At 55.9% G+C, this 13211-nt stretch overlaps 1 protein-coding gene and 1 long non-coding RNA gene across 2 annotated transcripts; one reads left to right on the top strand and one right to left on the bottom strand.

Annotated features, from left to right (window-relative positions):
• Positions 1–674: 674 nt before the first annotated feature.
• On the bottom strand, positions 675–8330 carry FHL3 (four and a half LIM domains 3). Its single transcript, XM_019957795.2, has 6 exons — positions 8135–8330; positions 3099–3272; positions 2836–3010; positions 1844–2013; positions 1545–1731; positions 675–1417 (listed from the first exon to the last, which is right to left on the bottom strand). The coding sequence occupies exons 2-6, from the start codon at positions 3252–3254 to the stop codon at positions 1263–1265; spliced, it is 843 nt and encodes a 280-aa protein (XP_019813354.1). The 5' UTR covers positions 3255–3272; positions 8135–8330; the 3' UTR covers positions 675–1262.
• Positions 8331–8635: 305 nt separating this feature from the next.
• LOC139182283 (uncharacterized) lies at positions 8636–10415 on the top strand. Its single transcript, XR_011565937.1, has 2 exons — positions 8636–9878; positions 10006–10415. It is a non-coding gene; the product is annotated as an uncharacterized lncRNA (long non-coding RNA).
• Positions 10416–13211: the final 2796 nt, after the last annotated feature.

Here is a 13211-nt window from a genome sequence, read left to right as displayed (position 1 = left end):
CGGACGCCGGGAGAGGGGAGCAGCGCTCCGCCCATCGCCTCATTTTGGGGGACAGCCCCCCCACCCCCCACCCCCGGGCTCATTCCCGCCCCCGCCCTTGAATCACGGTGGGGCGGGGCCATGACCCATTCATGCCGGGAATCGGATCCAGATGTTCCCGCGGCGCGTGCAGCTGCATCCTTGCCTTTTTTGGCAAAAAACGTGCGGCCGCGAGCGGATCCCGGGCCGCCTCCGCTAATCCTACGAAAGAGGGGGAAGGGGGCTGAGGGTCTGGGCCCAGACTCGGGATTCGCACTGGATGCTCCGTGGGGTTCGTGGGGGGGCTGTTAAGGGAGGGGAGCGACTTGTACCTGGCGGGGAACCCAACACCAGCCGCCCCCGCCCCAGCTCCGGTCCGCAACCTCCCTAAATCCCTCCCTTCCTCACCGGAGGAAAAAGCCCTTTGCCAGCAGGCGGGGGAGGTGGAAGGGAGGTCGGCTAAGCCAGAGAGCGACGGTAGCGGCGGCGGAGATCCCCTTTCTGGGGAGAGATTTCCCACCCCGCCTGGAAGCTTCCTCCTGACCTGCAGGGAGGAGGTGGGAAGAACCTCCGAGTCCCTTGCTGTGCGAAGGAACCTTCCTTGCCCCTCCAACCCGCCTCCGCCCGCTCCCCCCACCTCCAGCCAAACAGAGACCTTCACTTTCTCATACTGCTTTATTGCAGAATCTGAAACAGGGGGGCGAGCCAAACCCACCCCTCTGCCCATCTCTGGGCAAAATGGAGCTGAAATGAAAAGAGAAAACACTCACAACACGGGATGGGCAAAAACCTGTACCCTAGGACCCCCTACCCAGTGCTGCCCCAGACAGCCCCATCCTTGGGGATCCCAGTGGGACAGGGGTGGGGAGCGTCAAGCCTGAGTATATTCGACTTTTGAGGACCTCTCAGGCACCCAAAGGAGACCTAAAGTCTTTGGAGACAAGTCTACGTTGAAGGGGGATTGGGTCACAGAGCCCTGATTTGGGGAAAGGGCTTGGTCTGGGAAGCAAGCCCGACCTGAAGGGAGAGGACAGAGTTCTGGAGTTCAGGTTTGGGGAGGGGATTTGAATGATGATGAAGGCTCCGGGAGAGCCCAAGTTTGGGGGCCCTGGGTCAGGAAGTACCAGATTGAGGATGCTGGAGTGGGGAGGCTGAATCCTGGAGCCCAAGGGGAGCCCCAAATCGGGGAGAGGCTGGGTTCCAGAGGCCGTCTGGAGAAGGAGCCTTAGTCCCGGAGCCCTGGCTCAGGGCCCTGCCTGGCTGCAACCCTGGCACAGCACTTGGTCTCCGTCCGGCACGAAGCCCTGACCCACCAGGGAGGTGGAGCAGCGGGCGCAGGAGAAGCAGCTGTGGTGCCAGTGGCGGTCTTCGAAGGACACATACTTGCCTCCACCGAGTCCTGGAGGGAGGCTGAGGATTAGCGCTGCCGTCTGGAGGGCGGTCCTGTCCCTTGGCCTCACCGAGACCAGGTCCCCTGCCCCCCCATCTACACCTGACCCACTCCGTCTTTGGACCCCCTGACCCACCTGTGATGGGGCGCTTGCAGCTGCTGCACTTTGGTGCAAAGAGTTCTCCAAAACAGGTCACGCAGTAGGGATCGTCCTCTCGGGAGGTGAACTGCTGCCCTGCCAGGGGCGTCTGGCACCCAGTGCAGACCAGGCATTCTCGATGCCAGGGCTGGTCACGGTATGTCACACCACCCTGCGTCAGCGTCTGTGGGAGCAGCCTCTGTCAGCAAAGGGGGGGGGGGCGTGGGGATTCCCACCCTGCAACAGAGCCTTGCTCACCACCTCCCGAGTGCAGTGGAGCTCCACGCTGCCCCCACCTTGCTGCAGCGGGCGCAGCGAGGAGCAAACTTGTTCTCATAGCAGGGCACGCAGTAGTGAGCGCCCTTGTCGGGCACAAAGGAACGGGAACCCAGCGGCTGCTCACAGCCGCTGCACAGGAAGCAGTGCTCATGCCACGTCTGGCCTCCGTACTCCAGCTTCCGGGACCCTGTGGGGAACAGGGGTCCCATCAGAGGCTGTGTCCCAGGCTCCTGAGTGCCACCCTCTGCTACCCTCCAGTAGGGTCCCTGCTGCGCTCGCAGCCTTGAAAGTGGTGTCCATCCATTTTCACCAGGGTCCCCACCTCGTATGTTACACATGCTAACTTTCCCCCAACACCAGACATGCTGGCTAAGCACATGACCTGAGGGTTTGGCCTAAGTGAAGTCCCCACATGTCCCAGAATATGACGACCTCAGCTGCAACCAGGCCTCTAGGTGATGGGCTCGATGACTCAGTACATGCTAAGCAAGCCCTTATACACCAGATGTGATAGTGTGAGCACACACACAAAGACCCCATCTACGAGGCAAGTGAGTCTAATATCTCAGACATGATACATTCAGTACATAGGAAGCCCCGACATATCCTCATCATGCCAAGTTCCACGTGTTCTAAATCCCCACATTCTATCAGCCATGCAGGTCACCACACGTGTTAAGTTCTCTATGTATCTGTCTTTTCTGTCTTTGCACACAAGCCCCAATGCAACAAACACTGACAATCTCAGTACACTACGTGTACGTGTGCCAAATGTGTTAAGCCCCCAGGTGTGTATCACGCATGTCAGTCCTTGCACGTGCTGAGCTCCAAAGAGCAAAGAGGCACAACAGATCCTGCACACAGTTTCCAGGAACGTGTGGCATGGCCAGCTCTTTATCAAGCCTCCCTGTACATATCAGACAGGCATGCCAGTCCCACGCACACGCATGGATGCCACACAGATGCCAGGCATGCCAGTCCCACGCAGAGCGAGCCCCTGGGAACATACCGGGCATGACGGTCTCCCCACAGGCAGAGCACTGCGAGGAGAAGGCACTGCAGTAGCAGTCGTTACAGAGCAGCTCGCTGTCCTGGCAGGTGAAGGGCTCGTCGGCTAGGGAGCGCTGGCAGCGGCAGCAGCGGAAGCAGCCCTCGTGGAAGTGGCGGTCTTCATAGAACAGCTCCTGGAGGGAGCGTGGCAAGGGTGCTGGCACATTTGCCCCCTCCTGCCAGCTTCCACCCACTCCCTGCCCTCCGTGGTCCAGTCCTTACCCGTGAGTCGTGTCCGATCAGCTGCTGGCACTCGGCACATGTGTTGGCGAAGGTGTTGTCATAGCAGGGCACGCAGTAGGGGCCATCGTCTGTCTGGATGTATTTGCGCCCGTACAGGGACTCGCTGCATTTGGCACAGTCAAAGGCTTCGCTCATGGTGGCTGTGAGTGAGCCCTGTTAGGGGCACAAGGTGGGGCAGGGGTCACCCCGAGGAGCTGTGGCTTAGCCACATTGCATTAAAAAAAAAGAACAAGAGACTAGGCATAGGAAATGCCAGGTCAGAGCAGATGGTGATGGGGAATGGGTGCTTCTGGGAACGTAAGAGTCCTGTATGTTTATTTCTGTATTTAATGTTGGGGGTGAGGGGGATCAGGAAAAAATCAGGAAGCAGAAGTTCTTTTCTTATCTGGGCCCTGGCAGAACTGGGGGGAGGGGGCTTTTCCTGGGTCAGTGACTCATTTCCTGCCCCTACGTTTAGCCTGAGTTTAGCCTCCACTGTCTTTACTGTCTCCAAAAGGCTGTAGGAGCTGGGGCAAGGAGTCACCCTACCCTCTCCCGTATGAACAGTACTCTCACTGGCTCCTGACTCCCAGGAAGGGACATACCCAGAGCCCTGGAGTGAGGAGCTTTGGGATGACAATGGGGCTGTTTGTACCACCCCCCTCTCCCTGCCTCAATCCCATTCAGGAAACAGCAGAGTGTAAGAAGGATGCTGGGCCAGTGAATGGTAGAGGTGGAGGAGGCTGATGGGAGAAATGACATTGGGCCTCCCTTCCCAGGAGAACCCAGCAACAAGGACTTCAGAGGCTCAGCCCAGGTTTAACCAGGAAGGAAATCCTGCAAGCTGGACACAGCCAAGCTTCCCCAGCTGGACCCTCTGCCCTCACCCCACTCCACTTCCCTCTGCATCTTTGGCCACATCAGCCTGGGCAGCCTTGGCCTGCAACATCTGCAGCAGCTGTGACAGCACAGATGGCCAGCTGTCAGGTTTTGCCAGCAACAGGGGAGAAAAAAGGGAAACGAGATGCTTGGGGACAGAGAGGGGAACAGGCGATGACGCAGTGTGCCCTCTGCCCTCTCTCCTGCAGGACATCACTCCTGGCAGTGCCTGCAGAGCCCCAGAATCTTTCCATCCCCTTGGTCATTATTTCCTTCCCCTTGCCTCTGGGAGAAGACAGCCTGTCTCCAGCTTTTCTAAGGGTTTGGGGCTGGGGGAGTGAAGGGCGAGAGAGTGGGAGCCACTGAAGACATCTCCTCTCCAGTCAGGCCCCCTCTAGGGTGGGGAGTCAGGCAAGGGGGAGCACGGAGAGCTGCTGCTGCAGACACCCAGCCCCCCACCAAACCTCAGACACTTTCCATTTTCTCAGGAACAAAGCATGTTTGTGGGATGAGGTCATCCACACAGCTGCCTCTGCAGCAGGAGCTTGGGGAGTAGGGAGGATTAGGAAGTGGGGTTCCTGGTCCCTTCTGCTGCCCCTTGTTCCCATCTCGAGCCCCAAATTCGGAGCTCCCCACCCCAGCCTTCTCCATCAAGAAGCCTGCTCTCTCAGGACTGGGATCTTGGGTGGAGAGGAACCACCAGGACCCTGGGAAGGGGATCTTCTCACAGCTGCAGATGAATCTGAGGAGCACTAAGGGACCCACCAACCCACTCCCCTCATTAGACCCCAGGAACTGGCAGTCCCCAGAGCCTGGCCTGGCTCAAGCTGAAGAAAAAGCCCTCCTTTTCTCAGCCACCCCCAGCAGGAAATTCTAGCAACAAGCATTGCTCAGACTCGAGGCACCAGCGGATGCCCCAGGCCTGGAGGGCCTGGTTCTTCTGAAGGGGTGACTCGAGCTCGCAGCTACCCTTCTGTCATGGGAGGACACTCAGTTCTTACTCCAGGCCAGGAGCCACCAGGGGCTGGGGTTTTCAGAGTGGAGACTCCTGGGCTGGGGGCTATGCTGGAGGGTGGAGTCCACTTCCCACCATTCAGGCCTAGGTTTCTTCTGGCCCAACATCTGAGGGTGGCCTGGGCTGCCGTCCACTGTGCAGCAGGGTGCCGCACAGGTGGAGAGTAGCCATGCATCACTCTGGGAGAGCCCTGGGCCTTCCCTTCCTTCCTGGCTTGGCCCCCGGCAACCACCTTCCCAGGCCCAGACTAGTCCTAGGTCCGCCCCCTGGGAGGCAGTCACCACTCTGAGACAGGGGCACCCCAAATAGGGAATGGGCGTGGCTTCGGCTTCTCTCCCAGAATTCCCTGGTCCCCTAGTCTGTCCAGCTGGGCTCCGATGAGGACAGAGTGAAGGGCACTCTCAAGGCCCACCTGTCTCTGCCCTTTTTCTGCCCCTCCCCCCTCCCCCTTCCCTGGCAGGGCTGGGGAGCTAAAGGGAGCCTCCATGGCTGGTTGGGGGTTGCGGGGGAGACTGCTCAGTCTGCCAGATGGCGCTCAGCCGCTGCCCTCACCAACACACATACACCTCTACACCTGACTCAGACGCACACTTCTGACACCTCCCCGCAAATCTGCAGCTCAGAATGGCTGGTTAAATGGCTGCAGCCTGTGGTATGTAAAGGCCTGAACTGTGAAATATAAACTTAGGTGATTTCAAGCAAGTCACTTAGGCTCCCTCAGCTTGTTTTCCCATCTAATACTACCTCCTACCTCCTAGGGTTGTTGCCAGACTTGGATATGATGGAAAAAAAAAATCTGATGATACCTGGAAAGCACTTGGGAGATACTAAGTAGTCAGTAAATGGTAGTTCTTAGTGTTTTTATTGATATTATTAGCCCCTTACTCATACTGAGGTCAGACTACAGTTTCTCAGCCAGGCCTGGGTCAGGGGGCTGGGCTGGGACTTGACCTTGACATTCTCAGGGTGGGCCTGGGGAGAAAACTAAAAGGGAACCCCTTAGTTGTGCTGGGGAAACCGAAGAGGCGCAGGCTACGGGGCTCACTGAGACCAGTGGGGGCAAGTCTGACTCCAGTGAACATAATTCTGAAAGCTCCAACATAGGTGTACAGGTATACTCGTCTGCATGCTGTTTTGCCTCTCACAAAGCCCGCCCACCATCTGTGTGTACACACTAAGTCACTCCAGTCGTGTCCGACTCTTTGCATCCTTATGTACTGTAGCCCACCAGGCTCCTCTGTCCATGGGATTCTCCAGGCAAGAATACTGGAGTGGGTTGCCATTCCCTTCTCCAGGGGATCTTCCCAGGATTGAACCCGTATCTCCTGCAGCTCCCACATTACAGGCGGATTCTTTATGGCTGAGCCACCAGGGAAGCCCCTACCATTTATCAGATCACACATAAGGCAGGCAGGATAGGGTATCATCCTCACTTTACAGCTGAGTACAGAGGCCAGGGAAAAGGCAGAAGCATGCCCAAAGTCACTCAGGTATCAGAGAGTCCAGGTCCCCTGCCTCCCAGCTGGGAGCCTTTTCTCATTTCCCTAGAAACGGTGGGGGAGGGGGTGTTCAGCATTTAAGGGGGGGGACGACGACAGGAGATGCTGGGTGATGTCACTTGTACAAGAGCCTGGCTCTTCTCCCCAGCTGCCGGCCCTGAGACTGGAAGACATCCAGAAGTCTTTCCAAGTACCCCTGCCAACCGCTCAACCCCTTTGCCCCCCTCTACCCCCCACTGTCCATGAGGACCCTGGCCAGGTCCCACAGCTGTGACTCACAATCAGAACTGATCCCTCCTCCCCCAGTTTTCAGGAGCTGACAAGACACTTGAGGGGAGAAATCAAACTCCCCCCGCCTCATCCTTGCTACTAGGCATCAACCCCAAACTCTTCACTCTTTTCTCCCCACCTCCCTCCACCATGGGGGCCTGGGAGTCAGAGCAGTTTGGTAGAAGGGGGGTTGGGAAGCAGGATCCAGCAGCTGCTCTGGGGACAGAAGAGGAACAGTTCATTCACCCCAGGTCCCCCAGGGCTGAAGCAGAGCGTCCAAGACTGGAGTTTAAAAATAAGCTGGGGCTGTCTCCAGCAGTGTGTGAGGCTCCTTCTTGATGTCTTACTGTCTCAGGTCCGCTGCTCTCCTAGTTCTGTTGCCCCACGTCCTCACCTCCCAATCTTTAGGGGCCTGAGTCCTTAGGGGTCTGTCCTGGAAACTGTCACCGTCCCTCCGTGACATCTGTCTCGGTGTCTAACTCTGCTCCGCTCTGGACGTCTGTGTCTGTACTTCAGCAGCTGTCTGTATGTTTCGTGTCTGTATCTCTCCTGTCTGTATCTCTAACCGGCTATCTTCCAACTTCAGCCTCTGTGGATTTCTACCTCCATTCACCCAAGTCTTGGCATCTCAGTGTCTCCAAAGGGTGGAATGTCTCGGTCCTTACCAGTGGCCCTTCTCTATCTCTTAGCATCTCTGTATGTCTGAGTGTCTCTGCCTTCAGTCTCTGGATGTCTCTCTAGGCCTCTCTGAGGCTTGATGACCACAAGACTAATAAAGTTTAAGCTCAGGGGCCCTTCATTTGCGCTGAACCCTCCAAGGCCCTAGACTGGGCCGACAACACGTCTGGGGTCCCTGCATGCTTTTTTCCTAAAGTGTTCCGCTCCACAAAACCTGGGCCCGTCCCAAAGCCTCGGGTCTGCCTCCTGGTGACCTGCGCCCCGGTCTCTGCCCCTGTTTCAGGTATCTCTGCACCCTCCGGTCTAAGCTCGCCGCCGCTCCTGTCCAGTCTCGGTCTCCCGCTCCCACCGGGCTTTCTGGAAGCCGGTTTCTTGAACCCTCTCCCTCGGTCTCTCTCGATTCTCGCTTTTCTATTTCAAACTTGGCCCCCTCCCCCGCCTAACTCGAGTAGCAGCCCCCGCCCCGGCCAGGCGGCCCGGGGCGGTGAGGTCCGGGGGGCGCCCCCGGGGCTCGGCGTCCGCGCGCCACCGGCTCCAGCGGGTTCCCGGCGCCCGCGGCCGGACCCAGGCGGGGCCCCGGGGCAGAGGGCGGGGGCTGCGGCTACCCTTAACCCCCGGCTGACCGTCTCTCCCCTCCCGCCCGAGGGCGGGGGCCGGGAGCGGGGATGGGGAGCCAGGCTCGGCGGGGAGCTCACCTCGAAGCGGGCGGCGAGAGCGGGGCGCGGTGCTCACGCGCGGGGGCGGTAAGGTGGGCAGCCGGGGCCGCGTCCCTCGGCGGCTCCTACCAGCGGGCTGGGCCGAGCCGGGGCCGAGCGAGCAGCCGGCCAGTCTGCCGGCGGCACACGGACTGTGTGGGCGAGTGGGAGCGCGGCCCCAATCCCTCCCCGAGGAAGTGAGCGCGGGGGCCCGCCCCGCCCGGACCCCGCCCCCGGCCGCCCCTGCCCGCGGGGTGCGGACCCCGCCCCCGGTCCTCGTCCCGGAGGCTGGGGGCCAGACCCCGCCCCCACCTTCCTTTTAGACTGGAGCTGGCCCCAGCCCCCTTGGCCTAACCTGGCTCTCCCAACCTTCCAGGGCCGCCAGGACCCCGCCCCAGTCCCCTCCCTTCAGCTTTTGCTGGCCTCCCTCCCTTCCCCCCCCCATCTCGCCCCCTTCCCCCCCATCTCCCTTCCCCTCGCCGCCCCCAGCAGCTAGCTGTATTCAATCTTAGGCAAGGGATACCCGGAGGCAGCAGACCAAGGTCCATTTGGGGACCGAGAGAGAGTCCTCCTTCGTGTCCACTTCGTGTTACCGCCCCCTCCCAGTTTACCCGCAGGGATCACACTCAGCCCGAATTTGTAAAAGAGGACTTAGGCCAGCCTGGAGGAGGAGGTGGTTTTTACCCTGCTGTCGCGTCCCTGGCAGTGGGAACCAAGATGTTCTCCGGAAACAAGGAATGAAGCAAGGACCCCCTCTCTAGGGCTTTGACCTTCAAAGGGCTTTATTTCACAACTCTAAAGTGGCGAAAACAGAAGTAACCGCCGCCTCCAGCTCATCGTGGAGCAGAGAAGACCTTCCTTGGTCTCCACAGTGCCCAGGAATAGTTTTGACCTTTGAGGCCCAGGGGAGACCCATATCCTAGGCCCCATGACTTCAGAGCTTCTCAAGAAGGGGTGTGAGGAGTGTGCATGGATGGGGCGCTTGCAAGGGGCGATGGAGGGAAGTCCTTCTCCCCGACCTTTGCAGTTTCCAACCTTCCGACTTCCTCCCTGTGCCCTGCCTGGGAGGGAGCACTGGCGCCTGCCAGGAACACAAGGCCCCTCCAGGTCCTTGAGGCCACCCCCCCTGGGATCCTCAGGCTTGTCACTAGGAATAAATAGCCTCGATCTGAAGGGGAGGGGAGGGAGGAGGAGGCTGTGCCCCGCTGTTTGCAAAACAGGAGACAACAAACCAACCCTGGAAATAACCTCAGGGTCTAGAGTAGAAATTCAGGGCCCACAGAGGTGCTCCCATCCCCAGCCTGGGTCTGGCCAAACTCTCAGAGACTCATTCCCTCCCAAACTGGGGCTCCTGCATACCCTGCTTTGCCACTTCTGAATCACATACATATCTGCCTTCCTGGTCCCAAGTCACCCTTGAGGCCAGGTTTCCTTTCAAGACTAATTGCTTATTAATTATTGTTGTTCCTGACACCTACTCTGTGCACAGGGACTGAGTTATTCTGGTTCACCACAGCATTCCCAGTATCTACTCCAATGTCTGGCACTCAACAAATATCTGATGAATGAATGAATCACAGACACTGCTTCCATTTGGACTCCCAAGCTGAGATTGGTTCCACAGGCACGTACTACCTGGAGTCCAGGAGGGAGTAGCCAGTCCAGACTTTGGAATTTGCCTTGCAGGTATAGGAGACTCCCAGCCCTGGGGAGCAGAGGGAAGACTGCCTGGTTGGAGGAGATGGTAAGAAAGGGTTTGCTCTGGGTTGAGGGGACGGTAAAGGTGAGCAGCCTTCAGAAATGGAGTGGTTATGAGTGAGTAAGGAAGGTGCTGGATCAAAGGTACCATTGTGGGTCTTTTTTCTTTTTAGTTGAAGTTGGACCATAAAGAAGGCTGAGCGCCAAAGAATTGATGCTTTTGAACTGTGGTGTTGGAGAAGACTCTTGAGATTCACTTGGACTGCAGGGGGATCAAACCAGTCAATCCTAAAGGAAATCAGTCCTGAATATTCATTGGAAGGACTGATGCCGAAGCTCCAATACTTTGGCCACCTAATGCGAAGAACTGACTCATTAGAAAAGACCCTGATGCTGGGAAAGATTGAAGGCAGGAGGGGAAGGGGACGACAGAGGATGAGGTGGTTGGATGGCACCACTGACTCGATGGACATGAGTTTGAGCAAACTTCGGGGGATGGTGAAGGACAGGGAGGCCTGGCATGCTTCAGTCCATGGAATCGCAAAGAGTCGGACTTGACTGAGCTACTGAACAACAACAATAATTGATTTACAATGTTGCATTAATTTTTGCTGTACAGCAAAGTGATTTGGGGTCTCTGGTTTTACTCAGTTTGAATCTCTGATGAGCAGCCTGAATAAGAGTCAGTGTTTCCTGAGTTCTTACTTTGCACCAGTCCCCGCCTAAGCATTTTACATATATTAATGCACTTGATTATCCAACAGCTTTGTGAAATATGTAATTTTATCCTTAAGGATGAGAACATGGAGGCAGCAGAGAGAGTAAGTACCCTGCCAAGGGTTACACAGCTAGTAACAACAAAACCTGGATTCAAATCCAGACAATCAAATGTTAAAGCTCTTTAGGGCCCACCCCCTGCAAAAACAAACAAACAAACAAACAAACACAGCTAAACAAAGGGAGCTAGCTTAATCATTAGGCTCCATAGCCTCTGTAGTCATTTAACCTCTTGAACTCTCCAACTCTCGTCTGTTCAGAGTGGTGGACTCCCAGTCTCATTGCATAATTGTGAGGAATGGGTGAGAATACACAGTAGGTATTCAAAATGGGGGACACTCCCCCAACCCCCTGCCGCCCCCAGCTACCGCCCAACTCCCCCAACACTCTCTTTCCTCGTCAAGTGGTAAGATTCTGCTTCTTGGAATCTGGAAGCCCTGGAAAGTTAGGAGATTTTTGACTTGGCCCAGCCTAAGGGAGGGAGACTGGTGTAGGGCAGGGCTGTATCCTTTCCTCTGTCCATTGCCAGCAGGCTCACATTTCCCTGCTTGCTCTAATTTCCCTTGACACAGGTGGACATGCCCCAGGGAGGTCTAGGGATCAGCCTCATGGACTCCCTGTTCCTGTTCCCCATCAGTCTTCTCCACCCCCCACCCCTCCTCTCGGGAACAGGTGTGTCTGAGCTGGGGCTGGAAGCACAGCCTGAATGCTGGCCAGGCCGACTGGCCTTGGGTGAGTAGGATCTGGTTGTCTCTCCCCTCAACCCTAGAGGTCCCCACCTTCCTTATCTTGGGGTGGAGAGCGGCTTATTCAGGGTCTCCCAGCTGTTCTCTCACCTTGAAAGTTTACAAAAGGAGGCCCTGGGTGCCTGGTGACTGGCAGGCCTCTCATGGTTTCCTCTGGCTGCTGAATCACTCTCTGATGCTTGTAACCACAAGCCCTCCTTCCCCCTAGTGAGAAAACTCCCTTCCTTCTCTGCTTTATTGCTCATTCTTGCCCGCTGGACTGCCTGCAGCCCCTGCAGGCCTCTTATCTGAGCAGACACCCTCTTTCAGATTGCCCAGAAACACCTTCCTCATGACTCCAAGCCTTGCAATGGGTCTGTGGGTGCAGAGGGTGAAATGACTGACTTCTACAGAGCACAGGGAGAACTAAACAATGCTTAAATGCCAATTATACGCAGGGTATCATGCTAAGTGCCAGTTGTTACTTCCTTTGGTTCTCACAAAAGCCATGCCAGCGTGCATGCCAAGTTGCTTAGATTGTGTCTGACTCTTCGCAGCCCTATGAACGGTAGCCCACCAGGCTCATCTGTCCATGGGATTCTCCAGGCAAGAATATTGGAGTGGATGGTCAAGCCCTCCAGGGGGTCTTCCCAACCCAGGGCTAGAACCCGTGACTCATGTCTCCTGCGTTGGCAGGCAGGTTCTTTACCACTAGCGCCACCTGGGAAGCCCCACCAAAGCCATATGAGGTGGTTATTACTGTTATCACTATTTTACTGAGTAGTACAGAGGGCTCAGAGAGTTTGACAAGGTGGCCCCAGATCACAAGCTGATAGGTTGTGGACGTGCAATTCAAATCGAGTGTGCAGAGCTGCCTTCTCCTGAACGTCTCTGCCACTAAATGCCTTCTTCAGGGAAAGTGGCAGGAGCTACTGGGGCTGCTACCTGGTCACTCTGCCTGATAGCTGGGCTTCTTAATTGAGGTGAAGCTTGACAGGGCCAGATCATGAAGGTCCTTGTCTTTTGATCGTCACCGATTAATAACAAGTGAGATTGAATTTTGTTAATGTGGGTGGTCTTAGTTGGGCAAGGCTCAGACTCAGAGGCAGGAAAAACTTTTCACACAGCAGATCTCAGCTACTTTCAGCTTTTACATGCCCACTGGCTTACTGGGTTCACACTTCTGGGGACTGAGTAGAGGTTTTCTGCAGAGCTCCACAGCTGGAGGGGTGAGCCTTGTGATGAAAATGGGTGCAATTACAGAACTCACTGAAGGTTAGCTCTATGTGGGGGAAAAGAAGCCAAATGCCTCTGGAATGTCCTGCTGTATTCAACATTTTCTCTATTCTTACAGGTAGGTTTAGTTATAATAACAATAATAGATCCAACTGTGAATTTGCCAATGAGTGAACACAATATTAAGGACTTTAAACATATTATTTCATTTAAACCTCATAACAATCCTGTAGGTATAATATTATTACCTCCATTTTACCGATGGAGGACCAAGGTTCAATGAAGCTAACTGTGTCTTGACTGGTAACACACCTCCGTGGTTTATGGTCCCAATCATTACATTGTACTGCCCCTGAGATTCTTTCAGCCACACCTTGAGGGTGTGACTTAGAGCTTTGTAACTAGTGCCATAATATGACTTCTCTGTTCAACTATGAGCCCTTTGACAGCCCTATGAGGCAAGCAGTGTATGCTATTATTATCCTTGGCTTATGCATGAGAAAAATGATGCCATTAAAGTCAAGTAACTGTGTGTGTGTGTGTGTGTGTGTGCGTGTGTGTAGTTAGGGCAAATTCTGGACCAAAAGATATAAAAAGACCAAAATATCCAACTATCCCTTCCTGGGTTGCAGCAGCAAAAA

This window comes from Bos indicus, chromosome 3 (assembly GCF_029378745.1).
Source record: "Bos indicus isolate NIAB-ARS_2022 breed Sahiwal x Tharparkar chromosome 3, NIAB-ARS_B.indTharparkar_mat_pri_1.0, whole genome shotgun sequence".
Lineage (NCBI taxonomy): Eukaryota > Metazoa > Chordata > Mammalia > Artiodactyla > Bovidae > Bos > Bos indicus.
The sequence above is the reverse complement of the archived record's forward strand: the minus strand, read 5'-3'. Positions and strand labels throughout refer to the sequence as shown.